This window comes from Anolis sagrei, chromosome 1 (assembly GCF_037176765.1).
Source record: "Anolis sagrei isolate rAnoSag1 chromosome 1, rAnoSag1.mat, whole genome shotgun sequence".
Classification (NCBI taxonomy): domain Eukaryota; kingdom Metazoa; phylum Chordata; class Lepidosauria; order Squamata; family Dactyloidae; genus Anolis; species Anolis sagrei.
The window spans coordinates 329,929,049-329,949,286 of record NC_090021.1 but is presented as its reverse complement, the minus strand read 5'-3'; the positions used below and the strand labels follow the sequence as shown (position 1 = coordinate 329,949,286).

Below are 20,238 nucleotides of genomic sequence, written 5' to 3'. Positions count from 1 at the left end.
TCATCCGGAGTTTCGGGGTGCGGTGTCATCTGTACGCAGATGATGTCCAACTCTGTCACTCCTTTCCACCTGCTACTAAGGAGGCTGTCGAGGTCCTGAACCGGTGCCTGGCCGCTGTAACGGTCTGGATGAGGGCGAACAAACTGAAATTAAATCCAGACAAGACAGAGGTACTCCTGGTCAGTCGCAAGGCCGAACGGGGTATAGGGTTACAGCCTGTGCTGGATGGGGTCGCACTCCCCTTGAAGGCGCAGGTTCGCAGCTTGGGTGTGACCCTGGACTCATCGTTGAGCCTGGACCCCCAGGTTTCAGCGGTGACCAGGGGAGCATTTGCACAGCTTAGGCTCGTGCGCCAGCTGCGCCCGTATCTCGGGAGGTCTGACTTGGCCACGGTGGTACACGCTCTTGTCACATCCCGCCTTGACTACTGCAACGCTCTCTACATGGGGCTGCCCTTGAAGACGGCCCGGAAGCTTCAGCTGGTTCAGCGCGCGGCAGCCATGTTACTAACTGGAGCGGGCGGCAGGGAGCACACAACGCCCTTGTTGTCCCAGCTCCACTGGCTGCCAATTTGCTACCGGACCCAATTCAAGGTGCTGGTTTTGGCCTACAAAGCCCTAAACGGTTCCGGCCCAAAATACCTTTCGGACCGCATCTTGGCCTACGAGCCCACGAGGACCTTGAGATTGTCTGGGGAGGCCCTTCTCTTGATCCCGCCTGCCTCACAGGCACGGCTGGCGGGGACGAGGGAGAGGGCCTTCTCGGTGGTGGCCCCCCGGCTGTGGAACACTCTCCCTGCAGACATCAGACAGGCGCCCTCCCTCATGTCCTTTCGAAAGAGCCTTAAGACATGGCTGTTCGAGAGGGCATTTAATTAAGTGCTACAACAATGTGATAAAGAAGACTGGAATGGAACAAGGAATATGAGACTGGTTATGATTCCACTATGAGACGAAGCGGATTTTTAGTGTAGTCTGTAATTGTTGTATAGTTTATATGTTGTTGTAATTGGCTTCTCTGTAATTGTCTTTTATGTGTATTGTACACCGCCATGAGTCGCCCTAATGGGCTGAGAATGGCGGTTAATAAGTGCATCAAATAAATAAATAAATAAATAATTGCATGTTTTATATTGCCTGTTATCGTCTATTATATTTCTTTGCATTTTATGTATTTTATTTTCTGGTTATTATTATGTTTTTGTATTATAATGCATGTACTGCACTGATAGGCTTGGCCTCATGTAAGTCACACCGAGTCCCCTTGGGGGAGATGGAGCGGGGTATAAATAAATTATTATTATTATTATTATTATTATTATTATTATTATTATTATGGAGTTGTAGTTGCTGGGATTTATAGTTCACCTCTAATGAAAAAGCATTCTGAACTCCACCAACGATGGAATTGAACCAATCTTGTAACACAGAACCCCCATGACCAACAGAAAATACTGGAAGGGTTTGGTGGGCATTGACCTTGAGTTTTGGAGTTGCAGTTCACCTACATCCAGAGTGTACTGTGGGCTCAAACAATGATGGATCAGGATCAAACTTGGCACAAATACTCAATATACCCAAATCTGAACACAGGTGGGATTTGGGGAAAATAGACCTTGACATTTAGGAGTTGTCGTTGCTGAGATTTCTAGTTCACCTATAACCAAAGAGCATTCTGAACCCCACGAATGACAGAATTAGGTCAAACTCCCCACACAGAACCCCCATGATTAACAGAAAATATTTAAGGTCATTAGTGCTACTCCCTTCACCAGGCCAAGAATTGGACCAAACTTCCTACACAGAACCCCCATGACCATCAGAAAATACTGTGTTTTCTGATTTTCTTTGGTGACTCCTCTGACATCTGCTCACAACCCCCCAGTGGTCCTGACCCCCAGGTTGAGAAACACTGGAGTAGATGGAGTAGTAGACTGATCCCATATATACTGGTTTCTGTGTTTCTAGCTCTCTGGATCTTTTAGGTTGTTCCTCTCTTTCAGTTTGCCATCAAACCATCCATGCTGGGAGTGCCTCAGTCCAAGACCCAGTCCAAATCTTAAACTTGGATCAACATTGAGATCAAATATTTTCCATACAGAAAACATCATTTATGTTAAATCACTGTTGTTTCTCAAAAGGGCGAGACAACATTCTTTCTCAGATAGTTCATCCCTCTGCTGAATGCTGCAACTTGAAATATTTGGTATACAGTATTATGTTCGGCTGAACAAAGCATTCCTCCTGTACAAAGTACCTATCGGGTAGCCAAATAATTTTTCCTCATATTATATTGTGATAGTAAGTGCTTTAGCTGTGCTTTCCTGCATGACAGGGGCTTGGACTAGATTGCCCTTCCAGTTCTATGATGCTGTTTTTCTTTGATATTATCTTTCCTATGATTAATGAAGAAAGGGAGATGGAGGCAATATCAGTAATTACTGGGCTTCCCACATTCTTACAGAAAGTTCTGCACTTCCCATTAAGCACAGTGTGAAAGCCAAGTCAATGGTAATTACTCTTCAACTGGACACCTTAATTTGTTCATGGGTTTCCCCTCACTGCCAGCCTGTTTCGGTTCCTTTTGTGCAATATAGCTTGCTATTCATAACAATATGTTTATATAGAAGGATCTCTCCCCACAGACTTAACCTGACATGTAATGACTTTTTCAAAGTACAGGCCTTTGGCATCTGCTGGGGTTTGATTCCAAGACTCCCCTAGTTGACAAAATCAGTGGATTTTCAAGTCCCATTAAATACAATCCCTTATATAAACTGTCAAAATTGAGTTTTAGAATTATTTTTCATTGGAATATGTTGAAGCCATGGGTAGTTGAATCCATGGATGTAGAATCCATGTATACAGAGGGCTAACTGTAACATGAAGATATATCCAAAATGTGAGGACAATGTGTCAGTTATGGTCTTGAAAAAGCTATTAGGTACTAGAGCTAAATTGTAAGCAGGAACCCAGTGGAAGTCAGGAGCCAGAGCTCATAATCCTGAGGTTCACCCCAGCGAGTAGCATAGATGTTAAACAAAAAATCCCAGCTTGGCTAGGAAGCTTTTCAATATCTTTTCCCCCAGACTAATAGCCAGAACTTTGCTAGGGAAAGTTCTGGCTCAACAACCATATGGGTGAAAAAGATATTGGAGTCCTCCTGGACAACAAGTTAAAATGAGCCAACAATGTCATTCGGCAGCAGAAAAAGCCAATGGGATTTTGGCCTGCATAAATAGGAGTCTAGTGTCTAGATCTAGGGAAGTCATACTACCCCTCTATTCTGTTTTGGTCAGACCATACTGTGTCCAATTCTGGGCACCACAGTTGAAGAGAGATGTTAACAAGCTGGAATCTGTCCAGAGGAGGGTGACTAAAATGACTAAAAGAGTCTAGAGAAGAAGCCCTATGAGGAGCGGGTTAAAGAGCTGGGCATGTTAAGCCTGCAAAAGAGAAGGCTGAGAGGACACATGAAGAGGGCCATGTAGAAATATGTGAGCGAAAGTCATAGGGAGGATAGAGCAGACTTGTTTTCTGTTCCCCTGGAGACTAGGATGTGAAACAATGGCTTCAAACTACAGGAAAGGAGATTCCACCTGAACATTAGGAAGAACTGTGAGAGCTGTTCAGCAGTGGAACTCTCTGCCCCAGAGTGTGGTGGAGGCTCCTTCTTTGGAAGCTTTTAAACAGAGGCTGGATGGTTATCTGTTGGGGGTGCTTTGAATGCCATTTTCCTGCTTCTTGGCAGGGGGTTGGACTGAATGACCCATAAGCAGTGGAACTCTCTGCCCCGGAGTATGGTGGAGGCTCCGTCTTTGGAGGCTTTTAAACAAAGGCTGGATGGCCATTTGTCAGGGATGCTTTGAATGCGATTTTCTTGCTTCTTGGTAGAATGAAAATGGACTGGATGGCCCACGAAGTCTCTTCTAACTCTATGTTTCTATGATATGTGGCTCTAATGGCTTGAAACAAGGAAACAGCAAAAATTGGATCCCCAAGGTACATCCATATTTTCTTGTCATGAACCACAAGTGTGTAAAATATAGAAAGGGAATGGCGTATGCAAAGCATATCGTCTTCACTAAAGTACATCCAAGTGCTGGCATTACTTTCTTTTTGGTTTGTATTTTTGAAGATAATATAGGACAAAAATTGCTTCAGCGCCATAGTTTTGCATGGTGGTAGTGAATTAATTCATATACATTAGATTTCTTCATGCACTGTGTATAAGCAATGGAAGACGTGTGGAATTCTGTTTCTTTGCAGAGTGGCATGCCAAGTTCTGCAATTTGTCACGAGCATTGTGTCAAACAGAGGAGGCAAGGCGGGATAAGTTTATATTCAAGGGAAAAGCATGCAGTGCTGGTGGTTAGAGGATATGTGTCAGTCAAGATCTTGAATCAGCTGTCAAGCAGATGGCTGACTTGAGGAATTTGGGATGTTACCAGAAGGAAAAGAATGTTTGTTATGAATGGAAGTGCAGAGCTTTATTTGGTATCTGGCTACATAATCCCATTGGAGATGCACCAAGAATTGCTTTGCTAAATTAAGTAGCATCCTAAAATACATAGTATCCTAAAATACAGAGTGGTATCATTGGCTGAATTACAAGCATCTTGCCAGTATGCTAGGCAAAAATCCATTTGATATAAAGTTAGCTGGACAATCACTTGGATTTTTTATTCCATGGAGAAAAGTGCCATTCTCCCTACTCCACAGATTTTCCTTGTATGTGAGACTAATAGTTCAGCGAAGCCGTTTACTACAAAGACACTAAGAATTGACTGGTAGACTTGAGTACTTTCATTTTCACACTTGCTTTAGCAATTGTTGACATCTCTGTCACTTGAGTGTTACAAGCACAAATTCAGTACATCTCTCCAAAACATAACTCAACAGATTTTGTTTTCTTTCTTTTGTCCTTCGATGAGCATTGAGGCATAGAGGGAATTTGGGTCCCCAAAGATTTCTTTTGACACTGTAAGAGGATTATGAGTAATGTTTGTCTAACTCTGTTGGCTTCATTATTGGTTTTGCTACGTTCCAGAAGCTAGTTGCCTTCTGAGTTCAATGTTACAGAGTGCCTTTGAATTGATATCAAGTCATATTTGGTACCAGCTGTATCTGTGACTCAAAGCCGGTTTAGTGACTAGCAGGATGCTCCTCATTGTTGCTGTGGGTGTGAGTGTTGATGGAGAAGTTGTATTGCCTCTAACCCTGGTGCTGGTGCTGTATTGAAGAAACTGTTAAGATATGAAGAGCATGACGTCCTGTGGCATCCCTTCCATGGGAAAGATATAGCCCAGCTGATGGGCATGCTTTGCCTTCACTGTAATCCTTTATCATTGAGATCTAGCTTTTTCGAAGCAAGGTCTGTCATAGAAACCTATTCATAATTTGTAGGTTTATCTTGCTTTTGAAGACACGGATCTATTTTATTTGCACTTTTTATTAATTTAATTTTTTCCCTCTTTTCTTTTATTGTAAACTAAAAATTTCTAATAAAGATTATTTATATATAAAAAAGAAACCTATTCATTCTTCAGGGTTATCTTTCCTTGTTGCCCATCAGGAGTCCCAGAGAGGGTATTCTTAGTAGTACTTCTCTAGCCCTATGAGGAATGGTTTAAAGAGTTGGGCATATTTAGCCTGAAGAAGAGAAGGTTGAGAGGAGACATGATAGCCATGTATAAGTATGTGAGAAGAAGTCATAGGGAGGAGGGAGAAAGCTTGTTTTCTGCTGCCCTGGAGACTAGGACGTGGAACAATGGCTTCAAACTACAGGAAAGGAGTTTCCATCTGAACATTAGGAAGAACTTCCTGACTGTGAGAGCTGTTCAGCAGTGGAACTCTCTGCCCCGGAGTGTGGTGGAGGCTCCTTCTTTGGAGGCTTTTAAGCAGAGGCTGGATGGCCATCTGTTGGGGGTGCTTTGAATGCAGTTTTCCTGCTTCTTGGCAGGGGGTTGGACTGGATAGCCCATGAGGTCTCTTCCAACTTTATGGTTCTATGATTCTATGATTCACACCTAGGCTTTTCAACCACTCTCTAAGGAGATTTACTTGGTTCTCTTGCCATATGTGTACGTGCTCTATGTATGTGGCAATGAAAGTATGAGCAAGGCTACCAGCCAGCTTCTGTTTGCCTACTCTGGTCAATTAGAAACCAGCTGCAAATGCAGCACTGCTATTTTGTGTGGGTCAGTTCCTTGCCTTGTATTGCCGATGGCTTTCATGGCCGGAATCACTGGGTTGTTGTAGTTTTTTCGGGCTATATGGCCATGTCCTAGAAGCATTTTCTCCTGACGTTTCGCCTGCATCTATGGTTGGCATCCTCAGAAGTTGTGACCTTACAACCTCTGAGGATGCGTGCCATAGATGTAGGAAAACATTAGGAGAGAATGCTTCTAGAACATGGCCATGTAGCCTGAAAAACTCACAACATCCCAGTTCTTCGCCTGTTTATGTTCAGATCCAGGTCTTCCCTTGCCTGGTATACACATATACATCCCATCCACAATTGTGACTTTTACACAAAACATGTATGTAAATAAATAAAACAAATGAGAAGGAAAAGATCTGACAAATTAAAGAACAAGGCTTTCCTCTCTTGCTCTCAATTTACACCTAAAACAAAACTTGCTCCCCAAACAAAAACTTCTGATCTTTCTTTTTCTGGTTGATGGCCATCCTTGATTTAAAAGCCTCCGGTTGTTCTTGGATAATCAGTTTTGTGACACATAAAAGCTGTAAGAAGAGCAATCAAGAAATGAAAAAGGGGATGTCACACTGGAAAATAACCCGTAGGAATCAGAGTGAAGGATTTGTGGTATGCCTGGAGAAAGACCTGTACTCCTGCAGACTCCATATCATCTAAATATCCTGATTTGACAGGGACAGCCTCAGTTAATCTTCTGTTGCTCAGCTTTTTCAGCTGCGTTTGAAATGTCCCAGTTTCTCTCTCCATCTCCTCTTGACCCTTTTGTCTTCAGCTTATTTCAATTTCTGCAGTTGAAGTTCAAAGTGCAAATGTAGTTTGTGTTGAACTTATCTGAGGGGAGACATGGAGGAATCTTGCTTTTCCCTATATAATCAGATAAAAGCAAACTACCACAGTCTTCTCTAGCTCAGTGTTGTTGCCTATTAGTAGCCATAACCATTTTAACCACACTCTGAAATTGCTTGGCCTAGTTTTCACCTGTAAATGTTGGAAGATATGAGACTCAAACTCCCGGTGGTGCAGTGGGTTAAACTGCTGAGCTGCTGAACTTTCCTACCAAAAGGTTGCTAGTTCGAATCCAGGGAGCGGGATGAGCTCCCACTGTTAGCCTCAGCTTCTGCCAACCTAGCAGTTCAAAAACATGCAAAAGTGAGTAGATTAATAGGTACCGCTCTGGTGGGGAGGTAACAGCGCTCCATACAATCATGCCAGCCACATGACCTTGGACGTGTCTATGGACAATGCTGGTTCTTCAGCTTAGAAATTGAGATGAGCACCAACCCCCAATTGGACACGACTAGACTTGATGTCAGGGGAAAACCTTTACCTTTACCTTTACCTATGAGACCCTATGGCAGAAGAAGTGCTTCTCCTAGGCATAACTGTTGCCACTAGTATAAAGAGTGAATATAGCACAGGTGCTTGGGAGAGCTCTGAGCCGTAATGTCCCTTGTCCTTATTCTGAAACCCACCAGATGAGAGTTGAAAAACTAATGTTCTTCCAGCTCCAGCTCATTGCCAACTGCAGTATACCAGTAATAGTATTGGCCGGCTTTATACCATTACTGCAAGAGTGCATTAAGCGCCCAGACATTTGAGATGCAGTATATAAATGCAATATTGTTTAGCACTTAACTTTCTTTGCACTCGAAATAAGAGAACAGACGGCTTAGTGTAACAGCATAAGAAAAGCCAGGCTGGAGCTGACCAAAGGCATTATTGCTTGAAGGTTTTGTTCTCGCAGCAGCCAACAAGATGCTTCAATGGGAAGCCCAGTAATAGAACATGAATGCTGCAGGCCCCTTCTGTTCAAATATGAATGGTCTAACTGCCTCTAATACATAACTATCTTGAGTCATAGCTCTCTATAAACTTTATTCTTCATGATTTTAAGCTGTCCAAGTTTTCAGTTGCCACTGCAGTTTATAGAAGTGAATTCTACAGTTTGATTCTATGCTATATAATAATAATAATAATAGTAATAATAATAATAATAATAATAATATCAAAACAACCTTTATTTTTATCCCATCCCCTCTCCAAAAGGACTCAGTTGAACAGTATCTGTCCTTTTTTATGAGTCTTGAATCTCCCACCATTCAGATTCAGTAGATTCTGGATTTTTAGGTTATAGTATCTTGAGAGAGTGAATTCACTGTATTTCTATATATAATATATAAATCAAAGACATAGCTGTGTGAGTCTAGAATATCATATGCAAAGGAATCACATAGCACCTTGGAGAGAACAAAGTCAACAGCATAAGCTTTCTAAGGGTGCATCTACACCGTAGAATTAATATAGTTTGACGCCTCTTTAACTGCCATGATTCATTGCTATAAAGTTATGAAAGTTGTGGTTTGACAAGTTCTTTTGCTTTCTTTGGCAGAGAGCTGGTACCTCAAACTACATATCCCAGGATTCCATAGCATCAAGCCATGGCAGTTGAAGTGGAGCCATATGCATATGCATATGCATATGCATATGTATATGTATCTAAGGGCGTAGACATGGAGTGCATCTAAGCTTTGAGTTAATGCAGTTTGACTCCACTTTGATTGCCGTGGCTTGATTCTATGGAATTCTGGGGGTTATAGTTTGGTGAAGTACTAGCACTCTTTGGCAGAGAAGGCAAAGCAGCTTGGAAAACCACAACTCCCAGGATTCCATAGCATTGAGCCATGGCAGTTAGTGTGGAGTCGAACTGCATTAACTCTACCGTGTAGATGCACCCTAAATCTATGAAAATGTATGCTACCAACTTCATTCTTTCAGTTAGTCTCTAATGTGCTACTACAAGATCCCTTTGCAGTCTATACCATGTATAGTTTATATGTATTCACTGGGGTGGGGGGATTCAAGGGGAAACTAATATTTATAATGAAAAGTGAAATACAAACTGATCTTGTGACTTAGTTAAAAAACTGTAAATACTTATCTACATTGATTTAGAGAAGGTTTGTACTGTAATGCATTGTTATCTGTGTGATTTTATAATTTTAATAATAATAATAATAATAATAACTTTAAAAATATGCCTTTACTGCATTCTCACAAGTCTAGTTCTCTTTGTTTCTTGAGCATAAGGAAATTTCTCACATTCTTTGATTTTTTTCTAGTTGCCCTTTTCTTCTCCTTGTCAGTATAGAATAGTTTTAAAAATCAGAAAAATAAGTGCATTGCTATACCAGTAGGGATCATTGCTTGTAGTGTAATAATTTGCCAATGTTCAATAATATGCTCATGTAAATGCTATTTATTTATATTATGTACTTGGATAAGACCTCTTCTTTGGTCTCTAAACAGGACTAGATGATTTAATATTGGATAAACTTTCCAGTGTGGAGAGACTGTTTATGATTAACATTATTTGTCAAGGTACTGTTTTGGAGATGAATCTGAAATGGTTCCTGCATTTTAATTGATACTTTGTGTTAGATAAGGTTCGCTAATGGTCATTGACTTGGCAGGAAGTCTGTGAATTATTGGAATTGTTTTTGGCTGAGTTATTTAATAGCTTGCTAAGAGTCGGGAAATAGCTTTCTATCCCTTTTGGCATGTCTGCTATGCGAATCATCCATGGAAATGTTTACATTAATTTGTATATGTATGCTTTTAGACTTACAGAGTTTGAAGATACACCTGCAAGTCAGCTAACAATAGATGAGTTCATGACAATTGATTTAGAAGAGGAATGCGATCCTCCCTCGTTTACAGCTGGTCAACGGAAGATAAAGATTCAGCAGGTGAATTCTTTCAGCTCTTCTATATGCATAATTTCTGTTATTCCTTTTGTACTTGGAAAGAAAATTATCTCTCTGTGCTATATATGCAGTAGACTCGGCTTTCTTCTCCCATCTGGAAAACCAACATTTTGAACAAATAATACTTTACACCAGCAAAATCATGTAATAGTGGGGTGAGCTCCAACACTTTTCAAAACTAAGTATGTAAAAATGTTCTTTAAAAAGCAGGGATTTGGAATTTGTTGATATCCATCTGTAGCCATTTGAATCATGACAGATCATAGGAATTTATATGATCGCTTTCTGGGGGGAAAAATCATCATCCTCATACAAATCGGAATTTTCAGGCTTCTTTGTGGGATTAATGCTTCACCACCAAAATGCCCAGCTCCTGAGGTGTTTTAGATTTTTTTACATTTCTAGAATATAGAACAATGTGTTCCATGTTGCTGATAATATCCGTGAGATGTCCTTTATGGACATCTGAGTTATTGTTCATTCTAATTATACCTAATTCTTGTTTAAGGGAAGATGGAGATGTAATACTTAGAATTCCCCATGATTTATTCTATACTAATATATATATACCCCCTGCTTTCATCCTTTCTTTCTCTTCTTCCCTTTGCCTTATACACTTGATGTGGCCGATGGACTAATCAATAAAATGTATGTAACCTGATACACATGTCACCTTTCTTTCCCAGTGATATTACAGAGGGCAGCCTAGCAATGGCCTTAGTTGTACAGACAGATGGACTTTGACATATAGGCAGTCCTAAGTTACAAACATCCAACTTTCAAATGACTCATAGTTAAGAACAGGGGTGAGACAACAAGAAGTCAGGGGTGTTTTGAATGCAATTTTCCTGCTTTTTGGCAGGGGGTTGGACTGACTGGCCCATGAAGTCTCTTCCAACTCTATAATTCTTTGATTCTAAGTGAGAGAAACCTACTCCTTGGAAGGGAAATTCACTCTTGAAAGAGTTATCACGGAAAAGGTCTCCACTGAGGCTCTCACTAATCCTTATTTCCACAACAAACCATTTTTTTCAAATTCCAGTTGTCACAAGGACAGGAAGTGGGGTGGAATATCCTGAACATAGAATCATAGAGTTGGGCCATCCAGTCCAACCCCTCTGTCAAGAAGCAGGAAAGTCACCTTCAAAGCTCCCTCCTCCCTATGATTTCCCCTCACATATTTATACATGATTATCATGTCTCCTCTCAGCCTTCTCTTCTTCAGGCTAAACATGCCCAGCTCTTTAAGCCGCTCTTCATAGGGCTTGTTCTCCAGACTCTTGATCATTTGAGTCACCCTCCTCTGGTCATATTCCAGTTTGTCAACATCTCCCTTCAATTACGGTGCCCAGAACTGGACACAGCGTGATTCCAGGTGTGGTCTGACCAAGGCGGAATAGAGGGGTGACATTACTTCCCTGGATCTAGGCACTATGCTCCTATTTTATTTTCTTTTTTAGCTGCCACATGACATTCTTGAGTTTAACTTTCTGTCCATGAAGACTCCAAGATCAGGAGCACAGACAGCAAAACAAACACCACAGGGTGTTAACCCTTCCCTAGGCTATCCAAAACTTAAAAAGACTTGCACTCTTCTGACTTATGTACAAATTCAACTTAAGAACAGACCTGTAGAATCTTATCTCGTTTGTAACTTGGGGACTGCCTGCAATAGGTTCACCTTACAGTCACTATAAATTGGATGCAACTTAAAGGCACACAACAACAACAATATGCCACAGGAAGGATTATTATCTCTTAAAAGGGGTGAAGTTTTGCTTATTGGTCTAATTTGAATTCTGGGAAGCTGCTGAATGATCAGGCTGATGATATATGATTGATACTACTCAAATAGCTAATCCCCCCCCCCCCCACTCTGTGCTCATGATGGACCAAAGTGACCAGTGATAGGACTAAGGCATGCTGTTGATGACACTATTTATTATTATTATTGATATTGAACCATCTGTGTACATTTTAAATTATGTTAGAGCAAACACAGACAAATCCATGCTGGCGGGAGCTTACAGAAGAGGGGGAAAAATAACAATGGATGAATAAATAAACATGCTTCACAGTAAAATATTGAAATGTGAAATTGCACCAGGCAATCTTTTAGTAAGATAATTTCAGGTGCAGTGGACAGAAAGGACTATAGCTTCCTCATCCCCCTTAAAGGAGTGATAGAGTTGAAGGAATGAAGGTTACTGTTGAAAGCCAGGGGAGAAATGTGGAGTGAAGGTTTTAAAGGATGTACTGTTTAGAGAATGGATTGAGATGTCAGGCATAAGGCTGTGGGATCACACGATAGGAAACAGAGAATCAGCAATTGGTTTTGATAGCGGCGTTTTGGATAGAGATGAGAGGGCGAAGGTATGCCAAGGGAATGCTCTGAGACAGGGAGGTTGGAGAAGTCAATGCATGCCAACATTACATTGAGGCTTGCTCCTGCTTTGGAGACTGTTGGGCCCAAGGAAGATCAGAGCTGTCACAGTTGCTCCCTGCCTTGTCCCTGGCAGGCTACCTGCTGTGCACCAGCTCTCCCCATCAGCGCACACCTCACCTCACTGTGCCGTGACAAATGTATTCTGACTAACACGGTTTGGAATCTTTCAGATGATATGGCAAAGCTGATTGTGTTGCATGTAAATTCCCTCTCTTCTGTATGCCACGTTCATTCTTCCACCCCAATTAACAAAGGCCACAGCTGGAAAGGTATTTGCTTGTTAATTGGATCCACGTACAACCCCCCCCCCCCCCCCCCCCGCCCTTCCAGCTTTTCAAGTTCTGCTCTCACTAGAGATACCCAGGGCTAGGGGAAAATAAAGCATTACATAGAATTTTGTGCTTTTACTGGTCCAATTTAAAATAAACACTGCTGTTAATTATGATCAAATTGTGTTGGATTGGCTCCAAAATGTTGCTTGCCAAGACATGCAGGGTGTCGCTAGACTTAGTTTCTGAGCTGATGGATATTTCTGAATAAATACTAATTCTGTGAACAAAAGATTATGTTTAGTTTTCTTTAAAAAAAAAACTTTGAATTTCATCCATAACATTTTGTAGAAAGTGTTTAAATTTCATTCATAAAGTGTTTATTCAGCCCATACCAGAGTGAATTAAAAAAGCCTTTGTCCCATTTTTGGTGTTAGTAGCTCTATAAGAAGATATTTGTGGCTTTCTGACACCGAACTCTCCCATAATAGACAGGTAGGTGGCTATGGCTTGTCTAAAAGGCTTTTTTTCTGAAAAAAATGTCACTTCGGTGATGCATCTGGACCCCAACCACGTAGGGCTTTAAAAGTCAAAACCAACATCTTATACTTTGCCCGGAAACTACTCCCAGATGTTCCTGTAACCAATCTGGCTTCTCTATTTTGAGCCAGCTGAAGTTTCCAAACTTGGTATAAGGGTAGCCCAATATAAAATGCATTTTAGAAGTCCAACCTTGAGGTTACCAGTGCATGCACTACCATCTTCAGGCCCTGCAAATCTAAGAAGGGTTGCATCTGGTGCATCAGATGAAGCTGATAGTAAGCTCTCCTGCCCGTTGTATCTACCTGGGCTGACATTTGGAGACAGATCCAAAGCTACTCTGAATCTGCAAACGCAGTCTTTCAGGGTGATAACCCCTGTATTTATCCTCTATGTGTAATATCCTCTATGTGTAATACTGCATGAAGCCACTCTCACTGTTAATGGACTGGAATTTGTGAATATTCATTTCCTGTTTATAGTCTTTCTTTGCAATTTCCTTGCCTAGGAAGATTGAAATGTTCAGTAACTGGGCTTTTGGGTGTTGCCATTTGTCCTATTTTTGGCTTTTGGGTGTTGTCCATTTGTCCTATTTTGTAGAAAATGTCCTGTGTGTCCAGTGTAGAGTGTAGAGACAGGCATTGCTGATATAGGACAATGTATATCACAATGGAGGAAAGCAAGTTAATGCACCTCTGATGTATTACATCTCCAAACACTTCAGTCATGCATTTACTTCTTCCAGTGTGATCTATGACATCCTATGTAGGCAATGCTCTTATCTACATTGAACCTTCCCATTATTACATCAAACCTCATCAATTCTTCTCCTTTTTTTAAAAAAAAAAAGTGGTGATATTTCCCCCTAATTTTTGCTTCCAAAGAATAATATTCTAATGCATAAAAAGATGCAAACGAATCAACAGAAAAGCACAGTTTTCCCTTGCTGCCACCGTCAAAAGGGAAATAGGAAAACAGCAGATTTACTTCCTGGTGCTATTTTGAGAAGGTCTGCTGAGAAATACCTTTATTTTTCCCTGTAGTTCCTCTCAAAAGGATGAAAGGGACAGAAGAAACATCTTACGCTGTCACCATTTTGGGAATAGGTGCATAAGAAAATTGAGGTATTTGAGCTTGGTGGAGATGCCGATGGAAGAGAGGCCTCTGGAGAGGAAATTTGTCCCCGTTTAGAAGCTCTTCTGGTTTCATCATTGTCATTTCTAGTTGAAAGGAATAGATAGTAGGTGATAAGAATGTATGTCTAAGATCCTGGAGATCTGTGGTTAATCATAGTTAGAACTTGGAATAATTATTTTGGCTGCAACCTCTCACATTCGTAGTAGTTTAATTATAATGTATGATGTATTTGAAGCCACCGGTGGTTCAGTGGGTTAAACTGCTGAGCTGCTGAACTTGCTGACTGAAAGGTCGGCGGTTTGAATCCGGAGAGCAGGATGAGCTCCCGCTTTAGCCCCAGCTTCTGCCAGCCTAGCAGTTCAAATGGTGCTCCATGCAGTCATGCCAGCCACATGACCTTGGAAGCATCTATGGGCAACGCTGGCTCTTTGGCTTAGAAATGGAGATGAGCACCACCCCCTAGAGTTGGACACAACTAGACTTAATGTCAAGGGGAAACCTTTACTTTTTACCTATGATGTATTTATTATATATTATAAACAAATATGAAGATAGTTGAAAGTTTCATCCCTTGGGCGTCCAGTCCAACATCTTTGGGAAAGGTGAAGATATCTGTCTGAGATCCTGGTGAGTTGCTGCCATTCAGACTAGGTGCCGTAGAGAGGTGGTCCAACACAACTTCAATACAACAATACTGTCAACTTTGGGGAAAAGTCAAGAGCACTACAGTGAAAATGATGGGAACTCTGAGGCATCTTATGAAGAAAGAATCCAGGTGATTTGCTTGAGAAAGCAATTGATTTAAGGGAGGCATAACTGTTTATACATAGACAAACTGCATAAGAAAAGTGGAATGAGGAGAATTATTTGCTTTCAAAATACCAGGATTCAAGGTCATCCCATTAAATCAATTGCTTACCCTTTATGTGCTGCATCTATGTTTATGGAGAGAGAAATTTTCCATTCGCCAGTTATGGGAGGCAGTGCGATGTGGCACTTGTGCCTGTGCCCAGCTTCTGCAAATTGGAAGTCTCATTAAATATCAAATCCTATAAATGCCACAAATTAAATGTTGGTCTTTTGATAAACAGCTAGTTTGTGATGGCTATTAAACATAGCTGTCCCTCTGACATTTATCGCCAGCAAACATAATCAAATGCAAGGGCTAGTCAGTTATAGTTTCCCGATTGGAACATAGAAGCAGTTAGGTTTTCATCATACCGAAATGTGCTTGTTTCTCCTCATTTTGGATGAGAAGTTTACTTTTCAATGCAATGCTCGGGGGGCATTAGGGAGATTTATTCCAGGGAGTTACGATGAATTCTGTATGCACAGGAAACGTGCTCCCTCGTACCAGTTCAGATTATTTGTCCATCTAAGCTGCTTTGAGTCTCTTTTGTAGAGAGAGAGAGGGGGGGGGGGGTAACAACAACAACAACTTTTATTTTATTTTATTTTATTTTATCCAGCCTCACTTCTTTCTCCCAGAAATGAAAGTCAGGGCATCTTATATTTAGATTAAAAGGTTTTATAAACAGGCAAAAAGAATATTAAAACTAATTTAAGCACATTTTCGAACCTGTATTTGCACTCTCTTGAAATGAAAGGCTGGTCTCATCTCCCTTGGAAAGAAATGCTGTTTGGTTTGATTTGACTTGCCATGGCTCTCCAGGGACTCAGACTGAGAATGGTTATTTCTACCATCCACTACGTGTGCATCTGCACTGTAGAATTAATGCTCCTATGACACAGCTCAATGTCATAGGATCATAGGAGGAGTAGTTTTACAAGGTCTTTAACATTCTTTGCCCAAGAGTCCTGCTGTCTCACCAAACTACAATTCCCAGATTCCATAGCATTGAGCCATGGCTGTTAAAGTGATGCCAAACTGTGTTATTTCTACAGTGTAGATGCACCCTGTTTGATCATTTAAAGCAGTGCTTCCCAACCTTTGTTTGACCAGGGATCACTTTGACCAGGGACCGCTTTGATCAGGGACCACTTTTACCAGGGACCACTTTTACCAGGGACCTCTTGACCAGGAACCACTTTGATCAGGGACCGCTTTGACTAGGGACCTCTTGACCAGGGAGCAATTTGATCAGGAACCCCTCTCCAACATATGCACTAAAAGGATTACAGTTTAGTTTTTTCATTTAGATACATTCTCAATGATTTCCAGTCTGTTTTACTCGTTTTGTTCTGATTTTTTAATAGCTGCGATAGTGTGTCCATGTTCATGTAGTCTGCTATTTTAATGAACCAGTCCTCAATTGTTGGAGATTCTTTCTCTCTCCATTTCTGTGCTATTACTATCCGTGCCGCAGTTGCCAGATAGAATAAAACCTTATCTTTATTTTTTCTATCTCGAAGTCTATTATATTCAACAAGTAGTACTCGGGCTTCAAGTCAAATTTTATTTTCATAATATTTTGAGTGTGTTTGTGAATTGCTTTCCAGCACTTTTTGGTTATTTTACAGCCCTACCATGAATGATAATAGGATCCAAGTTCTTCCCACATTTCCAGCTTTGGTTATCATAATTTTTATAATACTTTGCTAGCTGTTGTGGTTTAAGGTGCCAGCGATAAAACATTTTGTACCAATTTTCTATTATGTTGACAGATCTTGTGTACCTTAGGTTTTTCTTCCATATTTGATCCCAATCTTTTAACAGTATGGAGTGTCCTATGTCTATTGACCATTTTATCATAATTCCTTTAATCAATTCCTTCTCTGTGTCCCATTCTAATAGGTTCTGATAAAGTATTTTTATTAACTTTTTTTCCTTTTTTCATTATATAGTCCCAGCTTGTTTCTTGTGAGTTAAGGCTTTTCTTTTTGTCTTCTTTAAAACCCTCTTTTATCTGTATATAGTGGAATCAACTCATATTCTCCCCAGATTCACGCAACCTTTCTAGTGTTTTCAAATGCCATTCATTATTCTGTTTTTTTGATAGTTGTTTATAAGTATGCCATTTTTCTCTAAAGATGGCAACAATTCTTCATGACTAGGATCATATAAGATAGGAGAAATAGCAGTAGTTTCATTTTGTCTGAATTTACAATGATGAGCAGGATGCTCCTTTGATCTCAGTTTGAAGCAATCAAAGTAAGCTGAAGACCAAGGGTGGAAGGAGAGAATCTGAGACATTTCAATAGCAGTTGGGAAAAATGGAATGACAAAGGATTAATTGGGACTCTTTTTGGCAGACTGGAGCACTTGGAGGGTATACTACAGTATGACAGTGTTGTGACTGAATGAACAATGGTTGCGGAGAACTTCCTTGCCAGTTCTACTAAATTCTTTTAAGAATTACTGCCAAGTGAAGCCTAGACCCTACTATTAGTGCTGACTAGAAAAGACCTAGCAAATCAGTGATTCAGTAAATCTACTCTAATTAGAATTAACCAACAAGATTCAAGTCTGCACATGATGCCAGCCAGAGTAATAAATCAGTAGAAAAGGCTAGGGAGTGGGTGAAAGTATATGTTGTGCATATAATATATGCCAATTGTTAAATGCTGTGAGATGCAATCAAATGGCCAAAGGCTGGGATTTGAGAAACCCAGATTTAGATCTTTACTCAACTGTGAAAATCAGAGGGTGGCCTTCAGCAAGTAACTTCATGTTACCTATATTACTCCATACATTAAGTGTGCATTTGCCTTCCTAACCTACTGTGAGTGGAGAATGCCAATCCTATCTTAGCCTCTTGATTCCTGTGACATTCTCATTCATTGAAAATGCACCAGGGCCTTGGGTAAAGTCTCTGTCTACATATTAGCATATGCCAAGCAAAGGCTACTCATACTGACAAGAACAACTAGTACAACTTTGTGGCGTTTGTTTGGTCGTTGTATTTATTTATTTAGAACTTTTTTGCCCTGTCCTTTTCAACCTCCAAAGAGGTACTCAGGACGGCTTCCAACAGGTCAATATTCAATGCCGACACACTAAAACATAGCATAAAATACAGTTAAATACATTAAACAATTATAAATATACATTAAAAAGTTTGCCAAGTTAAAATCGTATATCTCAGAATGGAGTGCATCAACCCAGAGAATATCACCAAGGCTATTTGTGAGTTTTTCTTCAAACTGCCAGGTTGAGGTGTGTATCTAATTAGGTAGCAGAAAGCTTCAACCACTATTGTTAAATCTAGTTTTTTCTTTTTTCCTCCTGTCTGAGATCATAGGACTACCTTGTTCAATGCGAACTCCTCTGAATACAGGCCTGATCTGCTGAGATCACATGGAATCTAACAGTTGTTTTTGAACATTTCAGACCTGCTGCAGGATATGTCTTCCCTAAGACTTGGTTCATAAATCTTCTTAGTTTACAGTTTAATTATTTTGCTCATTTCTTCTTCTCTTTCTCTGTCTTCCCCTCCCTTTCCCCCTAGCTGGAGAAGGAGCTGTCAAAAAAGCTGGAAGAATTAGAAGGTAAAAGGCTGCATTTCACAGAACATCCTTATTTATGCCATGTTTCCTCTGCGGGGTGGTGACACTTTTCTGTATTTACGGCAGGTGAAATAACAAGCTACCAAGATGAAATAGAGATTGAATTAGAGAATAGCAGGCCAAAAGCAAAAGGAGTTTATGCAAATTACAATAAAGATGGTAAGTCTATTTAAAATTCATTCACTAGGAATAAGTTAAAAATTGATGATTTTACTGCAAATGTATAAATGTCTTGGATTTGACCGTAGTGAAGAGCGTCATCCATTTGTGGGTTACAAAAGCACAGGCAGAATTATATGAAAAGGAATGGATTTTCTAGTGCAATCTGTCCTTGAGCTCTCCTGTTGTGCTAGATTCTATTTTCCTTGGATAGCTTCTATTAGAGTTTGGAAACATTACTTTTCAGGCTTCAATTTCCAGTACAGGAACTGGTTGAGCTGGTTCTATGAGTTCTAAGAATTGTACTTGGGAGGAAAAACTTTTTTTTCAATATCTGCCAGAATCTGAAAAAAAAAAAAGAGATCCTTTCAGTTATGGTATAGAACACTGTTTTTTAAACTGTGAGTCTTGACCCCAAATGAAGTCCCCTTATCTCAATATTGGGGGGGGGGGGGTCACAAAAATTTGGAAACAATAAAATATTTCTGAATGCCATCCATTTATATAAACTTGTTAGCAAAAATGCGCAATGCTTACAGTGGACTCTGCAGAAAAGGCTTCAGCTATACTCCACGAACAAGAAAATCAGCCTGTTCAGCAAGCCCTACAAATGGTGATTTATAGTCATTAAATACTTGCTTTTTTATACCTTTTTTCTATACCTGTGACCATGTAATGCTTGCTTGGGTGGAAAGGGCTGCTAGTGGAAAAAAGTTTAAGAAGCTTTGTTATAAAACAAGATGAGGAACAAAGAGTCCTTCAGGTATAATCAGGCTGCTATTCCGCATCATCGTTCACTGGGGGCTGTGCTACTTAAGGTCAATAAAATTGACACCCAGAAACATCTAAAGCAGTACAGTGAGTTGTTGTGAGTTTTCCAGGCTGTACATCTTGAGCAGTACATCTTGAGCAATGTCTTATTGGGGACCAGCATTTACCGTTTTCTAATATGCCAGGGACTTGCACGAAATTTATACCCATTGACTTAAATGTGTCTTTCTTTCCTGGATAATTGTTGGAGATACTTGCATTGCTAGGGATTGTCACTGCTCCAGGGGCCGCCGCCTTGTCATATAATTCTAAAATGGGTTCAGGAAGGGAAGTGGCACTAGAGCTCATATTGGAAACATACACTTGAAAATCGAACCTACCAAAGAATTTCAAAAAATATAAAATCAGAAAAAAATGTATAGACTATGAAAACCTATGAATTGGTAAGCCAGAAAATTTGATTATG

At 40.4% G+C, this 20,238-nt stretch overlaps 1 protein-coding gene across 4 annotated transcripts in view; it reads left to right on the top strand.

Annotated features, from left to right (window-relative positions):
• Positions 1-20,238, top strand: part of BRF1 (BRF1 RNA polymerase III transcription initiation factor subunit) — a 287,868-nt gene that overhangs the window by 137,486 nt on the left and 130,144 nt on the right. For all 4 annotated transcript variants that reach the window (XM_060754423.2, XM_060754432.2, XM_060754444.2 and 1 more), the window contains 3 exons: positions 9,839-9,965; positions 18,785-18,824; positions 18,909-19,001. In XM_060754423.2, the coding sequence (XP_060610406.2) occupies positions 9,839-9,965; positions 18,785-18,824; positions 18,909-19,001 (260 nt within the window). The remainder of the gene's footprint in view (positions 1-9,838; positions 9,966-18,784; positions 18,825-18,908; positions 19,002-20,238) is intronic.